General features: G+C 43.6%; 1 protein-coding gene across 4 annotated transcripts in view; it reads right to left on the reverse strand.

Annotated features, from left to right (window-relative positions):
• PBX1 (PBX homeobox 1) overlaps nucleotides 1-12,908 on the reverse strand; it is a 245,303-nt gene extending 232,395 nt beyond the window's left edge. For 2 of the 4 annotated variants that reach the window (XM_034779958.1, XM_034779954.1), the window contains exons 1-2: nucleotides 12,105-12,905; nucleotides 9,101-9,174 (exon numbers count right to left, since the gene is read on the reverse strand). In XM_034779958.1, the coding sequence (XP_034635849.1) occupies nucleotides 9,101-9,174; nucleotides 12,105-12,295 (265 nt within the window). In that variant the 5' untranslated portion in view covers nucleotides 12,296-12,905. Of the gene's footprint in view, nucleotides 1-9,100; nucleotides 9,175-12,104 lie in introns of all 4 variants that reach the window. The other 2 variants (XM_034779957.1, XM_034779955.1) reach the window with 2 other exon arrangements.
• Between the last annotated feature and the right edge of the window lie 11,444 nt (nucleotides 12,909-24,352).

The following is a 24,352-nucleotide window of genomic DNA, read 5'->3' on the forward strand; positions in this document are numbered from 1 at the left end:
GTTGCAGGCACAGGTAGATGGTTTCATCTGATGGAGACATGGATATACACAGCTCGGTAAAGTAGTGTCCAGCAACAGAGATCTCTGTGCAGCTCCCCCATAAAGCTGCCTGATCCTTTTCTACTCTAATGTTTGCTGTCAGAAAAACCAAAATGTAAAAAAAAAAGAAAGAAAATCTGTGTCAGGTTTTAAACAATTAAATTACTGTCGGTGGTTTTCCCCTGTCCCCCCAGCTCTATTCACCAGACCAGAAGAAAGCTATTAAGGGGTGGCAAGACAGGTTAGTGACTGCAGATGGGAAAGATGGGAGGGCACAGAAAAGATGAATATGGGGAAAGATGGGAAGAAATGATCCAAATTAAAGAGGGGCAGGAATATGGGAACCTCCCACTGAAGAGACTAAAATCCAGGATCTGTTAGTCCCTGCCTCAGTCTCTCTGGCAAACGCATCTGAAGAGTTACACATGCAGCTGGGATGTTGCCTGCGAGAGATCCCTGTGACAGACAACTCTGACCAAAGAACAGAGCAGAGGAGCCCATTTGCTGGGTTCTGTAACCAAGGCCAGCAGTGGGCTTTTCCAGCCTTCTGCACTCTGATTTAGGCCTAGTCAACACTTAAAATTTAGGATGACATAGCTCTGGAGCTCAGGAGCATGAAAAACCCACATCCCCCTGGTGTAGATGCAGCTAGGTCAACGGAAGAATGCGTCTATCAGCCTTAGACAGGTCGACACTCAAAAGTTAAGTTGACCCGGCTATGTTGCTCAGGGGTGTGAAAACTCCACACCCCTGCACAACGTAATTAAGCTGACCTAGCCCTCAGTGTAGACAGCGCTAGGTTAGCGGAAGAATTCTTCCTTCAACCTAGCTACCGCCTTGCAGGGAAGTGGATTAACCCCTCCCGTTGCTGTAGTGAGGGTCTACACCCAAGCGCTACAGCAGCGCAGCTGCAGCAGAGCCGCCATAGGGTTTCAAATGTAGACGAGTCCCTAGTTACCGTTGCTCAGGGCGCTGACTTGTCTACACTTGAAACCCTACAGCGGCTCCGTTGCAGTTGCCCTTCTGTTGCACTTCAGTGTAGACACTCGCTACAGCAACAGGAGGAGTTCTTTCATTGGTGGTGTTAATCCACCTTCCTGCGAAAAGCTAACGCCCTGGAAAAACCCTACAGCGGCAAGGCATAGACCGGCAAGGCATAGACATGGCCTTAGTTTATGGAGCAATCCTTTAATTGAAAATAAACTTTCTCATCCCGTCACTGCCGAGCAGCACAGGCCACGGGAGTCGTTCATTCATAAAATGGAGATTGGGGTTTCTCTCCCCTCTGCCACCCATCCCCTCCGAACAACTGTATCCCATAATGCATTGCTGAAGGACTAGCTTCCCACTTCCAGTGCACTGGTCACAAGAATACTGTTCTGGCTAAAAAGGAGGGAGAAGAGAGCGGTTTATTAGCACAAGGGCAAGTGACTAATTCTTTGGTTAATTTGGGTTTCATTTACAAAAAGATATTATTCAATAAATAGCTTCCTAAGTCTCTCATCAACTCTCCGTCTCAGGAGATAACGTCTCCAATCTCCCTGTGCCTGTATGCTTCCCACTCTGTTATCGGCCAGAAAACTGAACGCTTTAATTTATTCAGCATTCAGCATCTTCACACTACTGCTTTCTGTCATTTATACCTATGCTGCCCGCTGTCTGGTGTTATTTAACTTTGCGAAGCAGTTGGGGCCGGAACGCCTGCGAGAGAGGCTGTGCAGAACACAGCCTGAGCGGGTTTTCATTTTCAGGTAGGAAAGCCTCTGCTCAGAGCCAAAAGGAAGGAATTTACACAGAAACCCAGTGATCCACCGAGTAGCCCTTCTATTGATTGCGGAGGGGAAGTGACCGAAGGCATAGCGCTGTGGCCGTGGCATTTACAACAGCTTCAACACACTTGGCTCTTGGCTGGGGCTTTTAGGAACTACTCTAATGAATAATCTAAAGTGCTGTAAATAACATTATTATATTTTACTGTAGCTTATTGAACAAACTGCTATATTATTGTAGCTCCTAAAAGCTCCATTGTGCTAAGCACTGTACGTATACATGATAAGTCAGGCCCTGCCCTGTGACGCTTACAATCTAAAGAGACAAGGAAATATTTTACAGATGAAGGCCCAGAGGTCACAATGGAGAGAGTGGGGCACTCAACACACTGCAGTGCTTTGACCACAGGACCACCCTTCCTCTGCAAAGGCGGGCAGGCGAGAAATGTAAATCTCGCGCGCAGTGGGCATGGGGGAAACAACCTAGTTGTGAAATGTAGTTTTCTCTATATTTGATATGATGGGTGATCACTCGTTACCAAGTATGATCATCTTCCATGGGAGTTATGGGTCCTCAGATGGCTAATAAGGCCAATCCTTGAACCACAAGTTCTATTACAATGAGGGCAGATGTTTTCAGGCTCGGCAGGAGGCTGTTGACCATGACTGGAAGCCAGTCTCTCCTTCCTCCTGCGCCTCTTGTCCTCTTCAGCTTGTTGGCGAGCAAGTTCAAAATGCAGGGGACCATCATGTAGGACTTCACTCCATTTTAAGCAATCCTGGGCAAGTGTCTCCCAGGTATGAATATCAATATTACATTTTTTAGGTTGTCCTTCAGCAAGTCCTTATAACTCTTCCATTGTCCACTCACATTACGGTACCCTTCTTTCAGCTGAGAGAACAGGACCTGTTTTGGGAGGTGATGGTCTGGCATCCGGACAACGTGATCAGTCCAGCGGAATTGCTGAGGGATGATCACTGCCTCAATACTGGTGGTCTTTGCCTCTTCCAGAACACTAATATTGGTGCACCTGTCTTCCCATTGGATCTTCAGAATCTTACAAAGGCAGCATTGATGGTGCCTCTCAAGGACTCTCTATATTTATAGCTTACATTTTCTCTATTGCTCTATTTTTGTTACTATTCCCCTCAAAAAACAGATATTGTATCTGCAGACTACAAGCCCATTTACAGTCCTAATACTTATATAGCTTCTCCAATATGCTTTAGAAACATTCTCCCCATGAGGCAGAAACATGCCCCCCCCCACGAGGCAGCTAAATATTAGCTCGAATTTACTGGTGGGGAAACTGAGGCAGAGAGCGGTTACAACCTACATTATCTAAAGTAACTAGCGATTCTAGATGCCCATCCTGAGATACCTGGAAGGGGCTCAATTTGCAGTGGGCAAATGCTCAGCACTTTTTGAAAACCCTTTCGGTGTCTCAAGTGGGGCACCCCCCCAAAAAAAAAAATCACTAGTCACTTTAGAAAATTTGGGCCTAAAAGATTTTCCTCATGGCCACAGAGGGAGTCAGTGGCAGGAGCTGGGATTAAAGCATGGGAGTTTCCAGCTACCAAGTCCTTGTTCAGATCACAAGATGCAAAAACTATTCCTCTAATGAAAGTCTTCGCCAAAATATTTCAGAAACATCAAGAGAGGTTTGGATGAACAGGGCTCAGGGAGCAGGAGAAGGAGTTGAGAAAATACCTCACACCTGGGGGCAGGGGGAACAGAATATATCCAGGTGAGAGGGATCTCTGATCAAATGTTATTTACACACAAACCAACCCCTGGTTCCTGGAGATATTTTGCCTGAATAAATTAACTAAGCATGAACCACTCAGTCTCCAAGGCATCTAGTCCACGGGTGATGGCAGGCCGTCTCTGGAATGAATGCTGCCGAGGCAACGCCACAAGTTTGGGAACCTGCACCGGACTAATCCGGCAGGAATCCCACCTCATCCCAATGCATCTTCCGATCCAGCCACCCAATCCAAAGCACCCCGACGCCACCTGACACGGACAGGAGAGATTTAAGACTGATCAAAGCCTATCCCCGAGCGAGACAGAGCTGGCCAGGGGACTCGCCTCACGTCGGGCCCCCTCACACTGAGCTAAACACTAGTTAAACAAGGCCATCAGATTGCATCGATTCAGCTCCCTCTGGATAACGCAGGGGGGAGCACTTCCATCCCCGTAGCTACTGGTAAGTTTATTTGGCATCATGGCCACGCAAAAATCCCTGTCACCCCATAGCGTCACAAATGTCCCCCTCATTGCCGGGCTGGAGTCAGTCGCAGGCGTTCAGCTCCCACCTCCTTTCACACTGCCACGGCAATTCTGATTACACTAATTTCGTCTGCTCTGTTCTAACCGCTTTAGCTGCCCCGCTAAATCTTTGTACAGACCCCCACCCTCCCCTCCCCTCCTCTCCTCTCGGCGGTAGAGAAAGTACAATTAAAACTAAAGCTTTCAGACATTTCGGCAGCACGAGAGGGACCCGCACCTGAGTGGAGAGTGCATTTGTCATCCCCACTAGGCAGGTCCCATCAATAGCTAACATACATCTGTCTTCAGTCCCAGTCTGGACTGCTGGTTTATACCCCATCATTCACACCCCACACCTTGTCATACCCCCAACTTTTCCCTTCCAAAGATGCACGTGGTCTCCAATTAAGTCAACACTCCCTCCATCCCAACCCACCGAATACCCCTTTCCTTCTGTGCAGTTGTTATTTCCTTCATTTCCTATTTTTCTTCCTTTCCCTCTAAAGATGCTAGGTTTCTGGAACTAATTGAATCAAGAGTCCTGCAAAGGCTTTCGCGGCCAGCATCTGGCAACCTTCAGGGGCCTACACCAAGCTGCGTTTGTTGGGGTAGAAAAGTCTAAAGCTCCCCCACTCTTCCCTTCCCCCCTCCCGCCACCGGTTGTATATTCTTAAACCAATCTCGAGGCACATGCCAACTGTGGATCCAACGCAAGGTCTCCAGGAGAACAGTGTACAGCTCAAAAGGGCAGCTAAAGGCATTTGAACAGCAGCCGCTTTAAAAAAAACAAAACAAAAAAAGGCAGCACAATTCTAAACCCTGCTTTGCTTTGGAGGGGAGCCGCGGAGCGCTGGAACCAACGATTTGCAGAGGAGCCTGAACCAGTTAGGACCCTGATTCCGCTGCAGGGAAGTCAACAGGAGTGGAAGCAGGATCAGGCCCTAAGTACACAACTGCCACTGAAATCCTAATGTGGGTGTTTAATGCTCCTTGGGCTCCTCTGCTGACTCCCAGCTTAAGGGAAGAACAGGAAACCGAAGGCAGAGTTTTAAAGTGACGCATAAAGGTCAAAAAGCAGAGCTGAAAAAAAGCTGCCCCATGCTACCCTATAAAGGGCAGACAAGGCCTTGGTTTGGCCATTCTCTCACAGATAAGATGCACCCCAGGAAACATTCACTTACATACAACACATGCTTGGCCCTCCTTTTTTCCTCCAGCTTCAAAGAAAGAAATGAAAGGGGGGGGGGAGGGAGAGAAAAGAAAAGAAACCCCATAACGTAATTGCTATATTAAAAAGAAATGGCAGGCAAGAATAATAAGGGAGGTGTCAGAAGTGAAATACAGTAGCAGACATTAAAAAAAGACTACAGTTCTGTGATGGGGGTGTTAATTGAACACAGAGAAAGGCAGAGAGCTAGAGAGAACAAAGGGGTGCTAAGGAAAAAAAATAAATAAAATATTCTACCTCCTCCAAAGAGCTGATTTGAGTTAACTTTCATGAAGATAATACATAGGGGAAGGGTGGCTAAGAAGTGCCTTATGTAGCTACTATGTTCAAAATTTAAAAACAAAAACAAAAAAACCCAACCAAACAAACCAAAGCCACTATTAACAACAATTGCACAGCTAATCACTGCTGTCCATAAATATTCCACTTAATAAATTTTATCTGTTGGGGGTGTATTAATTTTCCTTTTATATCTGAATTACTTTGACACACAGAAGGGAAAAAAATAATTGAGAAATTTAAAAAAAAAATAAAAAAGTCAGGGTCTTTTTAAACAGAATGCGTTTCACATTCCCAAATCCACGGAAGAAGCAAAAAAGTGAATATCCCTTCTAATGTTTAAGGAGGAGCGATCGGATTAAATGATCACAGATCCTGTGTTCACCTTCTCTCTCTTCTCCATTCCCCATCAAACGAGATGGGAGTTGGAAAAGGCTCACAGCTGAAATAGACGCTGCTGCATTTTGACAGCAGATATTTTCCAGTTTGCTATCCAAGGACCGCACGTCTGCGTTTGCCTTGCCTGATTCCTCTACTTAGCAATTCTGCTCAGGCAGAGAATCATCTAAAAACACAAACAGGAACCCCCAACCCTTGCAAACTTTTCATAATTGCCAGTGCAATTTTTTTTATTTAAATTTCTATTGACTGGGAAATCAATTGCATTTGAGACAATGATGGCTTCTATTTTTATTATTATTTTATTCCAAAAAGCCAATTAGCCATTTGAAGCTAGTCCTACCAATTAGCCCCCAACGAAGCAACCAAAAAAGAAGGGAAAACACTGCAAATTAGCAGAGACTAATCTTGTGTACATTTAAGCAACAATTTTTCCTGCATTAACCTCAAATCAAATCTCTCCACTTACTACTTTTTAAAAGACATCGCTCTGAAATAGACAAAAGAAACTAACAGATTCCAGCAAACAAGCTTAAAAAAAAAAAAAAAAAGCATGCCTATAAATCCTTTAAAATAAATGAAGAGTCATCTTGCAAAAGGGGACTCCAGCCAGTAAAGATGACCTCTTTTTCTAACAACTTCATGGACACTTTGGGTTCGCTCAGACTACGTTAACGCTATGAAATATTAGCTGGAATGTTGCGGGAGTTGGTGGTAAAGTCTCCATCAGGCTCTGGAGTCACTTAAATCAAGCTGTTTGAAAGCGAATCCCCGTTTCCGCACATTGTAACGCTTGAGATGGGACGAGTGGAACACACACACGCTCGCACACTCGCCCCACCAGAACCACAAGCCACTTGAGTAGTCAGGATTTTATCTGACAATGGATTCTTCCCCGTTGACTCCACATCAGAAATTCAGATGTGGGGAGGAAATTTAACTTAGCCCAACTTTCACCTTTGCACACCTGCACCTTGGATTGCACTAGGCCTGTGTGTTCCTTTTAGATGAGACTCATCTTCGGAGGACCACGGCTACTCAGCTATAGAATTTGGTCCAAGAAAATAATAAAGATACCACCTGCACCTTTCTTAATTTCAAGTGTGATGGATTTTTCTTTTCTTTCCCCCCCTCCCTCATTTATAAAGCAAATTATTCTCCATACACATATAGCTGACTTGATAAAAAATAATTTCAAATGCCATCCTAATTTACCTATTTGGGGGGTTATTCTGTTTAACGCAGCAGCCTCCCGTCTAGCAATCCAGCCAGAATGATTAAAGGGAGACGGTACCAATCCACACCTGCTCTTTGTTTGCACTGTCACACTTTGACCTAATGTCTCTCTAGATTTTAATTAGGGGATCGGAATTAACACACCCACTCATTATGGACACTCAAATGTTCCCACCTCGCTCCGATTCCGTATAGCCCAACAGCTTCTCCAAATATTAGAGCGGATAGGGGTGTGGGTTGTTGTTTTTCTCCCGCTATATTTCCAGTTGCTCTAATTCAAAAAGAATCATCCCCTACAACTTCACAACTGCTTTGATTACAAACCAGGGCAGATATTGATTAGAGACTGGGCCAACCACCAACATTTTATAGACAACATTGTCAACAAAAGAAATAAGAGAAAGAGAGAGACCGGTCGTTTTCTTGGCTAACAGAAAATAAAAGGAGAGGAAGAAAAGGCACTTGCAGAATTTCCAAGGCATCTCTAATATTTATATATACACAGGGTCCATTACATTATAGGAACCATATACAGGCTCCATTAAATTATAGGAAATATATAATGAAAGGCTTCTTAAGAAGGTCAGGCACTGGCAATGCAGCCCTAAGGACTTCAGAGAGTTGAATGCCACTGCTAGGTGCTTTGTCTAGGTTACAAGCTGCTCAAACAACATTTAACAAAGGGTCTCCTTAGTCATATTATATATATTACAAGAGTCAAGTAACCACATTTTCAATCAGCTGCTAACACAATGAGGCATATATATTATATATAATTTTTTTTAAACAGACACAGATTCAGGTTTCCGAAAGCTGCTCTCCCCCACCATGTGTAACTATCAATGTATATCAACTGGGCGTGCAATCATATTTATTGTCACTTCCATTCATGTCATGCCCTTGCTTATATAGTTTAGATATGAATTATTGACTGTTACAGTCCTGCTGGTAAAAGGGGAGGGGGGAAAAAAAGTCAAGTAGCTCGCAGCGTGTTAAAAAAGAAGCTGTTGGATCAGGCTGCCTATATGCAGTTCATTTTTCTGGGAGGCGTAAGCAAGGATTTTACCCGTTCGGAGGGAGGAAAAATAAAATTAAAAATTGCAAAAAATAAAATACATGGCGGCGGATGTTGCTAAATGTTCTTCCCTGAGCATCTGTTGTTTAAGATCACTCTTGATTGATGACTGCTATTTTTTAATTGTTGCTTTTAAAATTTAAATGCCCCCCTGGGATGTGTTATAAGTGTGTTAGTGCATGGTAGGAGGTCTGGAAAAGTGGGAACCAGCAGAATGAGTGTTGTGATGTCATTACCGCCCTTACAGGAGAACACCCCCTGCCATAAAACAACAGTACCCTAAAGTAATCAACAATCTAATAGATAGGCTTCCACTAAAGGTATTTGACAACTTTCTCTGTGTGTTATCTGGTGTCAGTGACTGGTAGATACACAGGGATTTTAACTTTATTTAAAATAAAATAAAATAAAAACTTTTGAAGTGTATTTTTATTCTTTTTATCCTTATTTAAGAGACAAAGTGAAAACAACTTCTTAGGGGGCTGTTGTTTTTTTGTTTGTTTGTTTTGTTTTAAATCTATTTTCCGAACAGTCTTCATAGCAGTGCAATATTTTAAAGATGTAACAAGAGAGATGACATATTAAAAGCAGCAAATGTTGCATGGGTGAAGATTAATTAATATTTTCTCCTCTTCAATAGATACCCTACTATGCAATGTTAATGCCAGAAGTGTAAAATATTCCATTTTTCCCTTTGAAATAATATTAAAAAATAAGAACTTTTGAGGAGAGGGGAATACCCTTAAAGTGGAAAAACAAAATTGGCACAAAACCCATAGGATCATCAGAATCCCCATTCCTACCTGTTTTTTCTTTGATTTCACACAAGACGTTAAAAAGGGCCGGCTTCATTCTGTGGCAGTTTAAAGCATGTTTCCTGCAAGAAAGAAGCAAGGTTAGGGTGCCATGGCAGCTCAAGACAACTTTCAAAATTGAAATTGGCTAGTATGTGCAAAAGGAGGGGGAAAATACAATTAAATACCTATAAATACAATATACATTTTGGCCAAAACTGCACAGGAAGCCACCATGCAATAACTTTTAGGACTTTAACTGATGATCTTTCATTCTTGAGGGGCTACCCACTAACACAGATAACATAAATTAGGCCAATTTAGGAATTACTTGAAAATGGCATTTGCTGCTAAGTGGCATTCACAATCTAGCAGCCCTAGCCAGGCAATTAACAGCCAAAGCCAGGAACATGTGGAAGACATGAAATACACAGCACTGAGATCTGTCTCCCTCCCTCTCACCCCGTCCTCACACTACCCTCCTTTCTATTTAATACACCCATGTGTTCCAATTCATCCTGCAGATGCCCCTCAATATTTGAAAGTTGCACCAATTGGAACTGTCAATTTATAACATTTCAGGACCCAAGATAAAGAGAATGGAAATGCACTGCCAGGGGCAAACATACACATCTGGGCACAGAAATGCATTTTTTCATGTTTACATTATGCTTCTTGTGTACACACTGCCTGCTTGCTGATGTTAAGATTCAATTATTGACAATTAGGACACTACACTCATAAAAAAACAACACACACACACACACACACACACACAACCTTCTGCTTGGTGGATTTTTTTTAAATTTTCTTTTCGGGCGGCAGGGATTGGTTATTGTTTTTGAGGGAGGCAGGAGAGTTGCTTGTTTAATTGGCTGGTTGCTTTTAAAACCCATCAGGTTCCCACTTAAGCAAAGAAACAAATGTAATTTTTTTAGCCATCTAATCACTTTGCAAAGGGCTTGGTTGTATAAAGGGCTGTTCTGATCAGGCATCAATTATGGGAATGTTGTTTACTAACTGAAATGATATATAAAGGTGGTGGGAATATCTGGCAAACATTCACTATTATTTTCCTCACCACCACCCTGCCTTATGGTAAAAGATTGGTATATGAAGTCTCTCAAAGGCATAGCCCAGAAAAGCCACAGACACCTTAGCAGAGAGCTCAAATGATCACAGCCATTTGTATATAAACAACGCGTATGTGCTTCACACACACAGACACTATTAGCAATTTACATTTTTAAAGGAACTTCATAAAAACTAATATGGGATGCATACGCAGGACTGAAAACCAAGCAGTGCTGAAAAATACAGTCGGTTTCAGAGCCGAAGAAAAAGTCCTGTAAGGAAGTAGCTGTGGGTAGCCCAGCAAGGCAAAACATGGAGCATCATCCAGGTCTCAAAGTTCTGTTTGTTTTTAATTTGATTGAATGTAAATTACACATGCAGGAAAATACACACACACACACACACACACACACACAATTCCTGTAACTTTCAGGATAAAGATTTCCCCCACTCCCACAGCTCTTTCTGGGCATGAAGTGGGAAATTTCTTCATCCTAAAAGCTACCAAGCTCTGCTTCTATAACAATCAGCCCAATAACAAAGTATCCTATGATATTGGGGTTTTAAGGCTAAGAAGACAGAGAGACCAAATATAATAGCATAGCCTCACTCCTTTGGAAGTGGATCCAAGCTAGTTTATTGGGATGTAGTTTTTCCATGAACAATGTTCTCTAGCAATCTGTTCCATTGTGGAACATATGTGCCAGTGAGAACTATACCACACCTAAAAGCTTTTCTTCAGATAATAAAATTCTAATTTATACCAGACAATTTTTGGCAACTTTATATTAAAAAAATAACTGTGCCTTCATTTTTTTAAGTTTGGCTAGAGCTTCTCAAAGCTATCTATTGAGCTTGTATGCAGTGAAGTTGAATATGTTCCAGTTAGCAGATTTTTACTGCTTTTTTTCTTTTTAATATCCCATCATAAAAAAATCTGTGCACATCTGCCCCAACCATAAAATGTAGCCTTAGCAAAAAGCGCATTATTTTAAAATGTGTCCAAAGATGATACACCACTTGGTGTATCTTCTATGGAATTCAAAGCAGGCTACTGTGTTTTTAAAATTGTCTGCTATAAAATGAAATACTACAACGCAAATGCTGAAGAAGAATCAGCTGCCATCCCCAAATCCTATTCCAAAAATGTACATAATCCACACATTGTTCCAATAACACATAGAAGTGTCATAGGTGCTTAATGCGGGGGATGAAGGGGGGGGGAAGAGAAAGAGTGTAGTTTTTGTACATATATCTGGATTAGACAGTAAACCCACAGGAAACTGGCCCAAGTTGTTTTTGTTTTTTAAATCCCATCACCCCAACAAGAATTTGAGTACGACTTTTTCAATGAATAAAAGCAAATATCCACCCCCACCCTTCATGAAAAGGGCCTGCTTTTTAAAATCCCACAGAAAAGCTTTCCTAAAAGGGCTGATAACTGGCGACAAAGAAAGTGATTTGTTTTTACACACACACACACACACACACACAAAACCACAAAAGAGCAAGGAATCAATTTTTGTAGAAATCCTAACCGTCCCAAGACACGGGCAAGAAAGGTGGGATGAAAGGAATGAAAATCAAATAATTTAGCAATAAAGTCTAGCTTGGGACTTTCTCCTCCTGGGATACCACCCAGCAAGATGATGTTCAAAACTTAGCCCTCCTGTCCTGTTAGACTCCAGGCGCCATGGAAGTGAGGAAGGCCGGCTTGAGATCAGAGAGCGGTTTCAAATAGATAGATACAGGCAGACAGATATAATGTAACTATATCATATCACCAAATATATATATATTTGAGATCAACGTTTCTACTGTAGCTCTGGTTCCTTCCCTTCCCGGACCTAGCTAATATTCAAAGCAGAGAAAGCACAATGAAGAAACCCAGCACTGTGTAAGAAGGAAGAGAAGATTTCGCGCCCCCTCCCCATCTCACCTGGCTTGTGCCTCATCCAAACTCTGATCTGTGATGGTCATGATCTGCTGTAAAATGTCTCCAATGTCTTGTTTCCTGCCTCCCTCGCCCTCTGTCCCTCCTGCTCCATCCTGCATGTGTTGGGACAGGCCGGGATGTCCTGCCATCCCCACCCCAGCATGGGAATGCATCAACCTGGGTTGATCGTCCATCGCCCAAGCTAACAGCAGCAGCAGTCCCTTTTCTCCTTCCTTCTCCCTCCGGCTCCTTCGGCGCGCCTCCTAGGGAGAAACCAGGCTTTTTATCCTTCACGCTGGCTCCAAATCCTTCTTCTCGGGAGGAGGAAATTAAAAAAAAAAAAAAGGCAAAACGAGAAAGGGGGAGGGGGGTCCCGTTGCTTCTTGAAGGGGGGGAAGGGGACTCGGGGGGGTGGGGAGGGGGAAGAGGATGACTCCAAAAAGCAAGAAAAATAAACCTCCTTGCCACTTGGTGGAAGGGGGGGGAGGGAATCAGAGCTGGATTCTGGCTGCTTTCTTAGTCCCGGGCTCCTTTTGCAATCGCAGAAATGAGCTATCAGCCTTTAAATCTGCCTCTTAATCCTTTTGCAAATAGGCATTGATCTGGGGAAGGCAGGGGCGAAGGAGGGTTGCAAGGCAAACTTTCCCCCACCCCCCTCCAGCCACTGCCAGAGCGATCTCAAAGGGGGTGGGCTGGTTTGCTTTCTTTCTTCTTTCCTCTCCCCTTCTTCTTGCAAAAGCCAGAGCTCTGCCCCCACCCCAGCAGCAGCAAAGCAAGCAAAATACCCTCCCTTTTCTCTCTGTCTCTGCAAACTCCAGCAGCCCCCTCTGCCTCCTGCTTTTGTTTAGCTCAGGCTCAGGACTCCTGAAACTGACACAGAAAAAAGCCACAGGAGAAGAGAGCCAAGCTGCCCACCCCTCTGCCTTGATTGGCCATCTGGGAAGGGCCCGAGCTCCTCCCACCCCTTCCTCAGACACATACACTCACATCCCCACCCCACCCCCCCAGCTTCCTGTCAATCACCGGGTTCAGAGGTGGGCTGTGCCCTGCTTCCATCCGAAGTCTCCAGTCCTTAAAGGTGCAAGGGGGTCTTTGCAAAAGAAAGTGCACTTGGCCTGTTCCCCCCCGCTGCCCCGATGTGCTTGCTCTTTCTAGGGGAGGGGAAGGCTCCCAACCCAGCCACCCTGCAGCCCTGGGAAAAGAAACAAAAGGAGGTTTATTGCAAACATGTCAACGTACCACTGGTTTACTCGCTTGCACGTCCTTGCGAAAGCATTGTTTGCACGCTGGGTAGCAGGGAGGTGCCAGCTGTGATTTAGGAAAAAGGCCTGGTTCGCTCGGCAGGCTGGGCAGCCCTATACCTTCAGAATGAGGAGGCAGGCCCCAAAAAACCCTGGGGCTGGGTGAAAAACACAGCATTTTTTTACAAAACAAAAGAAATAAACACCAGGTTATTTCATTCTCCTGAAGTTTCTGAGCCTTTAGGTTACAGTTGGGTCACGTTCTCAGCCTTTCCTCCACAATCATGAAGACTAGAAGTTTTTTTTTTAAATGAACTCCTTGTCTAATCCACTGACTCCAGGAGTTGGGGCTTTAAGACATACACCAAATACTATAAGAGTTGGCAGTGCTGGCTCTGGATGACAATTTTGCAATAGGAGAGTTCAGTTAAGTGAGAGCTTGCCTTTCTTCCCAAGTGCCAGAGGAAGTTTTGGAATGATTTACAGAGCACCATCAGTGCTGGCCCTCCCCTGTACAAATAGAGCTATATATGGTGCCTGAACTCAATCTCTTCAAACTGTCTTTGTGGGATTAAGTGAAGTGAACCGGGGCACCACCACCTTGAAAATCATATTTTGTCTGGAAATATTACAGTGGCCTAAGTATAAGTAACTCCTGTTTCACAACTAGTAAACGTGATGTTTCCCTCAAAGAGACAGTGACCAATTCCCCCTCCCCCGTGAGCAGTGGTAGGGGTCTGGCATTGAGGCACCTGAATGAAAAGCGGCCAACATGTCCATCCACTGCCATGAGATCTGTGACTGCCCACAGATCAAACACACACTTGTCTGGAGCTACCCAACCTCCCTCATAATAGCAGGAGCCGGCAGCATGAGCAGACAGAGAAGTAGAGGGGCTCAGCAGTGCCTACCCATGGCCAGGCAGAGTCACTACAAGGGGATACCAGCTGCCTGCCTCAGACTCAGCTAGGTGCCTGAGCATGCAGCAGGTGTGAACATCACATGAGGCCCCTGATGTGGCCTAATGTGGGTAACTCTGAAAGAGATTGTCAGGTCTCTGTGCCTGGCCTGCACAGGAGCTCTGTGCTGCTGACCTACCTTGGGGGATGTATGTCCCCTGTTTGCCAGGAGATCCATATTGCTGGCACGTATCAGACAGGTCTTTGTCCTTGTTCTGCCCAGGGGGTTCCTGTTCCTGGCTCGTCAGTTGTAATCCCTGTCTCATGCACTGCTTCACATGGAGCTCACATGCAAGCTCTGCTCCAGGGCCCGTAGGAGGATATTCAGCAGTAACACAGCACCAGAGCAGCTGCTGGTTCTGAGTCTGGGGCCATGATGGTGTCATCTATTCCCAGGACCACTGCATAGAGGTTGGGAGGAACAGGAGCTGGATGGCAGCCAGTGGTATACCTTTCTGCAGGGAGCCCCCATCAATCTCTGCATCCCTTTATGACTGAGACCAGGGATAGGAGACAAATGATCCTTGTTCTTCTCTCTCCAGAGCTCTGCACAGACCTGGGGAGTAGGGTTGCCAACTTTCTAATTCCAGAAAACCGAACACTCTTGCCCTGCCCATTCCTGCCCACTGCCCCGCCCCTTCCCCAAGGCCCCACCCCTGCCTGAGCCCGCCCCCGCTCACTCCATTCCCCTCCTCCACCCTCTCTCACCTGCTCATTTTCACTGCAAGGCCCAAACAAGCATATTTATTGTTTTGACAGATGTATTATGTTAAGTTCAGGTTTTATTTGTTACAGGACACTAGAGCTGGCAGCAAAATAGTCAAAAGGGGTAATTTAAAAAAAAAAAGAAATTTCACAGAGGTTTTCATGATTCTTTCCCGCCCCTCTTCCTATTTTTCGTAACCAGCTCCATGTTTTTTGATCACTAAAGTTATTGTAATTTTATGTGTAGAATCAGGACCACGCATTACCAGAGCTGCAGTGGGTACATTAAAAGCCCACTCCCAAAGCCCAAATACAAATCCATAGAGCACAACCACAGAAATGCACACCTATCCAGATACCTATATAAATAAATCTGTAGAACCTGACTCCCACACCTACATGCAGATACACAGATGTATTCATGTATACACATCTAGCATGCACTAACATACATACTTCCACATTATTTATTATTATCATTGTTGTTTAGCCTAGAAACCCCAACTAAGAGCAGGGCTCCAGGGTGGTAGGTGCTGGACATACACATAAAAAGAGAGTCTGCAATGAAGAGTTTATAATGTAGCTAGACAAAGGTGGGAGAAATGTATGATACATTGGCTCTTCTGCAATTACTAGTCAACATTCACTTTTTAAGAAATAATACTTTTATTTCTTTTAGAATTCCCTTCTCTTTTAAAAACTTGTTATGAAATGAATACACACATATTTTGTGGCATCAGTTTTTTTGTGTGCAAACCAGCAAAAGGAATAAAAGTCAAAGAGATAGGCTGCACATTTTATTCACACAGATATACACACATGCGGCAATACACGCACCTCCCTACACAAAGACATCTCTTACAAGAGTCTCTTACACACATAAATGCATGCATGCACACACTTGCCTACACAGAGACACTTTTTTATACACTTTTCCAGGGGCTGCCTAAATCACCCAGCTGGGAAGGGAGGAGAGTGGGCTGGAGGGGTAAAGATGGGGGTGGGTGGGTGGAGGAGAGAGGATGGAGAAGGAAAGAGGCCAAGGACGAGAGCAGGGTGGGGGTGAGAGAGGCAGTGAAGGAGAGAGGAGGGTGTGTGTGTGGGGTGGATGGGGATGTAGGGGGAGGCAGAAGGCTACAGGTGCATGAGGATGTGGGGGGTATATAGGGACATAATGGGAGTGCAGCAGTGTATGGAGGTGAATAGAGTGCAGGGCTGTGGGGGGTGAGGGAAATGGGGGTGGTGGCTCTGGGAGATGGAGAGGATGGGTGTGAGAGCGCTGTAAGGGGTACAGGGCTGGGATGGATAGTTGTGGGGGGCAGGATGGGATGGGATGAGGAGGGATGCAGTGACAGGAGGATGGGTGTGCGGGGGGAGCTGGGACGGGGAAGGATGCAATGACGGAGGGATGAGGGTGCCGGGGGGTTGGGACGGGGAGGGATGCAGTGAGGAGGATGGGGGTGCAGGGGGGTTGGGATGGGGAGGGATGCAGTGAGGGAGATGGGGGTGCAGCGGGGTTGGGACGGGGAGGGATGCAGTGAGGGAGATGGGGGTGCAGCCCCATTCCCAGCACTCAGAGATGGGAATACACATACCTCCAACTCCTGGGTGCCGGCGATGGGGTGGCAGACCGCAGTTCGCAGCAGGGCACACGCCACAGCTCCAGCCCAGCCACATGAGGACCACAAGGAGAAGAGGGCCGAGTAGCAGCAGGAAAAGGACGCACTACGCGACCCCTCTTAACAGCCACCTGAGAGCGCTCACAAGTGGCGCTAGTTCCTCTCCTGTCCCGTCCCAGCCAATGGGAGCTGCGCTTGCGGGCGGGGGGTGGGGCAGCATGCGGACTCCCCCTGGGAGCCCCTAAGGCTAGGAGCTGGACATGCTGGCTGCTTCCGGACCTGGGAGCCGTGTGGGCCACGGCGCGGTGCTAGCAGGGAGCCTGCCAGCCCCACTGCGGCGCCACGAACCGGATATTCAACGGCCCAATCAGCGGTGCTGACTGGAGCCGTCAGGATTCCTTTTTGACCAGGTGTTCCAGTCCAAAACTGGGCACCTGGTCACCCTACTGGGGAGGAATACAGTCATTGGGGGCAGGGGGAGGAAGGCCAGGCCTCAGTAGCTTGTTTCAGCTGTGCCCACCCACCCTTGCTAAAAAGGCAATTGAAGGGAGAGTTATGGGGACTAACTAACAACTGGATTCTATTAAATTAGCCTCTTGCGAGATGACTTATCCTTCGGCCCGACAAAACGACTGCTAAAATGCACATGAGTCTCACCTCCTTTGGAATGTACCAGGTTGCAACAAGTATTGTCAAAACAGTGTCCCTGGGCAGGATACCCTGGATTCCCTTCAAGAAATCTTTACCATTACACAAGTGGAACACTGTGATATAAAGAATAAGTATTTCCACCGCACACAGTATAAGCATGAACACTGAGTGATGTTGCTTCCCCTTTACACCTTGCTTATTAACGAGTGGTTTCGTTTCAATGGTAAATTGGATGGATCGATTCCAAATCCCTGTTCTCTGCAAGCCTCCCTGTCTTTGGTTTATCATAGATTACTGGAGGAAATGTTTGTGGAAGGCTCTTGTTAAAATCTTGGCACCATATCAGTGTAATTCCCACTGTTGATTAAATGTAAACCATGGGTAAACCCTCCTCCGGCTGGAAATACCAAAGTTAAAGTTGAAAGAGCAGAGAAAAAAATATTTTTGATCCAAAATCTACAGGCCCTCAAACTGAAATGTTACTGTTCTGAAATGCTGGTGTAGTGCCTCATGGGAGTTGTAGTTTGGATGCCTCATGCCCATTCTCTTCTATAGAGTGGGCTCCTTGGCTAGACTTCATCTCCTATACTTAGGCTGCAATTATATCATGGTGGGGAAATAGTCACGGATCAACTCCACATCTCCCCGTCCAGTGCTCTATCTTCTAGACCACACTGCCTCTAATATGGCAAGTTTGTTTTCCATAAAGTATTGCTTATTTAAATAAATTGATGTCTCCCTGTTGAAAATGCTGGCTCAGCATTTTTCTCTCATGTGTCCTAACCCCAAACTAGCCTAACATAGGTCAAATATTAATTAGTTCTAGGGATGTCAAGCGATTAAAAAAATTAATCGTGATTAATTGCGCGATTAATCGTGCTGTTAAACAATAATAGAATACTATTTATATAAATATTTTGGATGTTTTCCACATTTTCAAATATGTTGATTTAAATTACAACACAGAGTACAAAGTGTACAGTGCTCACTTATATTTATTTTTTATTATAAATATTTTCACTGTAAAAATAAAATAGTATTTTTCATTTCACCTAATACAAGTACTGTAGTGCAATCTCTTTATCATAAAAGTTGAACTTACAAATGTAGAATTATGCACAAAAATAACTGCATTCAAAAATAAAACAATGTGAGACAAGTTCACTCAGTCCTACTTCTTTTTCAGCCAATCGCTCAGACAAACAAGTTTGTTTACATTTGCAAGAGATAATGCTGCCCACTTCTTGTTTACAATGTCACCTGAAAGTGAGAACAGGCGTTCACATGGCTCTGTTGTAGCCAGCGTTGCAAGATATTTACGTGCCACATGTGCTAAAGATTCATATGTAACTTCATGCTTCAACCACCATTCCAGGGGACATTCCAGGGGAGATGCTGATGACGGCTTCTGCTCGATAACGATTCAAAGCAGTGCAGACCGATGTATATTCATTTTCATCATCTGAGTCAGATGCCGCCAGCAGAAGGTTGATTTTCTTTTTTGGTGGTTCAGGTTGTGTAGTTTCCGCATCGGAGTGTTGCTCTTTTAAGACTTCTGAAAACATGCTCCCCACCTCGTCCCTCTCAGATTTTGGAAGGCACTTAAGATTCTTAAATCTTGGGTTGAATACTGTAGCTATCTTTAGAAATCTCATATTTGTACCTTCTTTGCATTTTGTCAAATCTACAGTGAAAGTATTCTTACAACGAACAATATGCTGGGTCATCATCCAAGACTGCTATAACATGAAATATATGGCAGAATGTGGGTAAAACACAGAGCAGGAGACATACAATTCTCCCCCAAGGAGTTCAGTCACAGGTTTAATTAATGCATTTTTTTTTAAACGAGCATCATCAGCATGGAAGCATGTCTTCCGGAATGGTGGCCAAAGCATGAAAGGGCATACAAATGTTTAGCATATCTGGCATGTAAATACCTTGCAATGCCGGCTACAAAAGTGCCACGCGAATGCCTGTTCCCACTTTCAGGTGAAGTAAATAAGAAGCGGGCAGCATTATCTTCTGTCAATGTAAACACATTTGTTTCTCTTAGCGACTGGCTGAACAAGAAGTAGGACTGAGTGGACTTTTAGGCTCTAAAGTTTTACATTGTTTTGTTTTTGAGTGCAGTTATGTAATCAAAAAAAATCTACATTTGTAAATTGCACTTTCACAATAAAGATATTGCACTACAGTACTTGTATGAGGTGAATTGAAAAATACTATTTCTTTTGTTTATCATTTTTACAGTGCAAATATTTGCAATAAAAATAATATTAAGCGAGTATTGCACACTTTGTATTCTATGTTGTAACTGAAATCAATATATTTGAAAATGTAGAAACACATCCACAATATTTAATAAATTTCAGGTGGTATTCTATTGCTTGACAATATGATTAAAACTGCGATTAATCGTGATTTTTTTATCACGATTATTTTTTTTTAATTAATCACATGAGTTAACTGTGATTAATTGACAGCCCTAATTAGTTCCATTGAAGAGTGGATGTATTTCTTTTACACTAAAATGTGTTGTGCCCAGAATTTGTATTTGTGCATTACTGATTTGAAAGTAACACATTTCTATTTTTGCAAATTAAACTAATATGAAAACTGATTTTTTTCATAAGCTGACATAAAAGTGTAAGTGATTTTTCTAAGCATTATATGTATGGAATAAATGGTATATTCACAGTGAGTCATACTCTATATTCAGTCATTACTGTCTATGCTTAAAAATTAAATCAACTTAACTATGTTGCTCACTGTGTGGTACGTTTCATACCCTGAATGCCATAGTTAGATCAGCTTAAACACTCTGTAGACACTGCTAGGTCGACAGAATTCTTCCATCAATCTAGCTACTGCCTCTCGGAGAGTTGGATTAAGGATACCAGTGGAAAAATCCCTTCCATCAATATTGGAAACATCTATACTATGGTGTTAGCCATAGCTATGCCACTGTAATGTAGACATACCCCTCAGTTTAAACTCTGTCTTTTTGTACATTACAATGCAGGATTTAATTATGTGATCACCTGCTATTTCTGAGAAGTGGTGGCAACTTTTAGTATAAAAAGTTTTTTCATTGAAAACTGGCTGCATTTCAAAAATGAGAACTTTTTGCAAAAGTTTGTCAGCACTACCAAAGTATTCCATTTTGTGATATTTTCTGTGATAAATTATCACATTTGTATCCAAATCATTTTCAAAATCATCAACATTTCTGGTTTACCCTAAAACTGTGTATTCGGGCAAATGAAAATGTTCAGTAATGATTTTGAAAATTATTCAGATACAAAATTTCAGTATGAATATTAACAAAAATGTCACAGAACATTTAGGGTAAAAATGGAAAATGGATCCATTCTGGACTTGATAAAACAAAACACAATTTTGAAATTATTTCGTGAAATAATTTCCCGGTTTCAACCAGTTCTATTTCTCAAATAATACAATATAATAATAACATCTAGCTCTTTTATAGCACCTTTCATCCCTCGATCTCAAAGCGCTTTCCAAAGGAGGTCAGTATCATTATCTCCAGAGTACAGATGGGGAAACTGAGGTACCAAGAAGCAAAGCCCAAGGTAACCCAGTGGAAGAGCCAGGAACAGAACTCTGATCTCAAACTATTTTTCAATAGACAAAAAACATACATGTAACGTGCTGTAATTTAGAAAAACCCTCTTGTATTCTTACATTATTTTCATTCTCATCATGGTCCAGTATATCCTTGTTGACTTTCCTTTTTATATAAGTTCACATTTATGTATTTTAATAATGCTGCCCATATAATATACCACATATTTCAACAACATTTCCCCCCCTTTTGGATGGATACACTTCTAGACAGTGTTTTATTAGTGTAGTGTATATCTCACAAGCTGATTCTCAGAGAAATATACATATTAGAGTTGTCTCTCTCACCAACAGAAGTTGGTCCAGTGAAAGATATTAGCTTACCCACCTTGTCTTTAATATCATGAGACCAACACGGCTACAACAACACTGCAAACTTATTCGAGTTATATTAACAAAGGATATTAATTTGAACGATTTCTTAGTTTGCTGTTGCTTTGAGGCAAAGATTTAGTTCATTTGATTTTTTTCCCATTGCCTTCCTACAAATGATGTTGATAAAGTTCACCTGTGGGGTCGAGGACTCTTGCTTTCTGTAGGGCTTCCAGCAGCTGATAAAGGCAGAATCAGGAATAGGTTCAAGCTTCTCCTACAAATATTGTATTAATGGAGCGGTAGCCAAGGCAAACTCCAGTAACATTTCCTAGCCCCAAGCAGTGGGGGTGGGGGGTGGGGGGTGGATAGGTGCCCTTCAAAACTAGGCAGACAAATTAGAGAGAAGTGTCCCATAAATAAGCATCTGCCTACTGGAGAGATGATCACTGATTACTAGGATATATTCTCATCCTCTCTTGCATGTCTCAAGGTGGGTGTAATCAATAAATTAGGTTAAGGGTTCACTGTGTTATGGAGAGAAGCTCAGGTCTCTCAGGTTGCATGCAGGCCGGCATGACCAGCAGCATTGATTCACTGTTAGATTGGATTTCCCCACTACCCCTAATTTCTTCATGCAGTTGCCCACACATGAGCTGCCTCCAGCAGCACTAACTGGGGTTTTGACCCAGTGTCTGTGTAAGGAATGCTATATTTGTCTGTTCCCTTCTCTCAGCAAGACCCTGGGATTTGGACCATAGCCTTTTATTTCATTTTAATTTGGCTTCTGCCCCAAATTTCTTACATTTAAGCACTTGGCTTATTATCATTCCAGTTCCTCTTGTACTTTAGTCAGTTCCATTCTACTAATTGGCTTGAATGTGGGTCCAGTGTTCCCTAAAACAAAAAAATAGATCCTCAGCGGATGCCATTGCCAATGTCCATTTAAAACCCTCTCCAAATTCCCGGAACAGTAATGATACTTTCTTTCTGGAGGTGGCAATGTCCTTGATTCAAAAAGGACTCACCCAAAGCTTTCCCTGCTGACATTCATATAAAACAGCACCAGAGCTACCTTGCACAGCATCAATATGTATTACAAATGGCCATGAAACAAAAATCAGAATAACCCATTGTTGTCTAAGAGCTACATATCAATATTATTACTATTAATTAGCCAAATAGTCAGGTTATTTGTTATCTCTGCATATCTTACAGATCATCCAATCAGCATGACGAAAGCTATTTTGACAGTGCTTGTCACTGCTCTCTCCTTGCAGGTCTTGTGCACTGCCTTACCTTGGCTAGCAGTTAATAGAGCAGCTGAGCAAAGTTCAGGGATCACAGAGTCTAAAGGCCAGAAGGGATAAATCTAATTATCTAGTCCAATGGTTTTCAACCTTTTTACATTTGCGCACATCTAAAAAATTTCAAATGGGGGTGCGGACCCCTTTGGAAATCTTAGACAGTCTGCAGGGTCCGCGGACCACAGTTTTGAAAACCACAGATCTAGTTTGACTCCTGCATAACATTGGCCATCAAACTTCTCCCAGTATTCCTGTATGAAGGCCATACCTCCTGGTTGATCTAGAGCACACTGTGTTCTTGATAGTGACGGCACTGACCCAGCAGTCCCTTCAACCTGTGATGTTCACCTACTAGATTAGATGGTTAATTCTTCTAACCCCAAACAGCTAATGAAAACACCAGGACAAAACATGCATTTTGGTTAAACCAACAGATTTCAGGTCAGGCCCTGAAGAAACACAGAAATTTCTTGTTTTCAGGGACACATGACCGCCCTAGGAACCCCATCTGGCCAATGTAGCCACTGGGATTTTGATCCAAATTCTGCACCACAAGGTGCCCATCCAGAGCTCTTGATGGGCATCTAAAAAACACAACAACGTGGGCGTTATAAAACAGACATTGCCCAATGCATCAACAGCATCAACTCTCCTTCCTCCCCCCACCCCCAGACCACAGCCTGAGCCTACATCCCCTGAAGTCAATAGGATCCATTTACTTCAATGGATCACCAGTCTGCAGGACTATAAAGCCCACACATTCCCACTAGTAAGAAATCCCTTCCTCGGCTATTACCAGTTCAAACAGATGGGCTTTGCAGTGTGTCTGAAAGGTGCAGGCTGGTTTGAACCACAGGCAGGAAAGCGTTCCAAAGGCCCCTTAACAGGGTGTCTTAGCCATTTAAGGCAGACCTGTGATTCAGTATTAGCCTTGTTTCTGCAGTAAAGCATGCTGGGGTTTGCAGTCCAGAGGGATGGCTGGGAATTAGAAGCTGGCAAGGAATGCTGGGTAAGGGAGCCAGGGGAAATAAGCAGCTGCCTTTCCTAGCAACAGTGAGAGCTCTTGGGGAAGGATGTGCTGTTCTCAAGGGAAGAGACTAGAAGAAGCAGGCTATGGGACTCTACTGAGAGAACTGAATACCCCTAGGAAAAAAATAAGCACAGCAGCAAGTCTCAGAGTCCAGAACAACTGACTCAGGCTTGCTCTACAGGGCTAAAAGTAGCAGCATAGGCTTTCCCCCTCAGACTGGATCCCAGGGTTCTGAGATCCACTCCCCTGGCCAGGTTTCAGAGCCCAGGCTCCAGATAGAGTGGGAATATCTACACTGCTCTTTTTAGCCCCTTAGCATGACCTGTCATTTACCCAGGGCTCCGAGATTCGCTGCTGTGGGGATTTGGTTATTTTTATTTTTTGCAGTGTAGACGTACCCATGGTTTTCCCATCCTATGAAATCTTGAGATTTTTTAAAATGTTCTCATCTCGAACTGGGACACAAAATCCAAATAGCAAAAATTCTTGTGAACTGAAAATATGAAAAAAAAATGTGTTTTTGGCCGTTTAATTTAAAAACATTTTTACCCTAATTAGCTTACATTTTGAGACACAATTCCAACCCCAGATGGCAAATTTCACATCCAAAACAGGAAGTGGCAAAACCACCCATTAAAGCAAAGGCAAATGCACATCCACGGGTGAAGAGACTGGGTGGTCAGGCAATAGATGTTGACTTAGAGGAAACTGCGCACATCTACACGACAGGAGGACAACTTACAGCCTTTCAGAATGGTAGTGCACTGAAAGCAGAACCA

Source organism: Trachemys scripta, chromosome 8 (genome assembly GCF_013100865.1).
Source record: "Trachemys scripta elegans isolate TJP31775 chromosome 8, CAS_Tse_1.0, whole genome shotgun sequence".
In the NCBI taxonomy this organism is placed as follows: Eukaryota; Metazoa; Chordata; order Testudines; family Emydidae; genus Trachemys; species Trachemys scripta.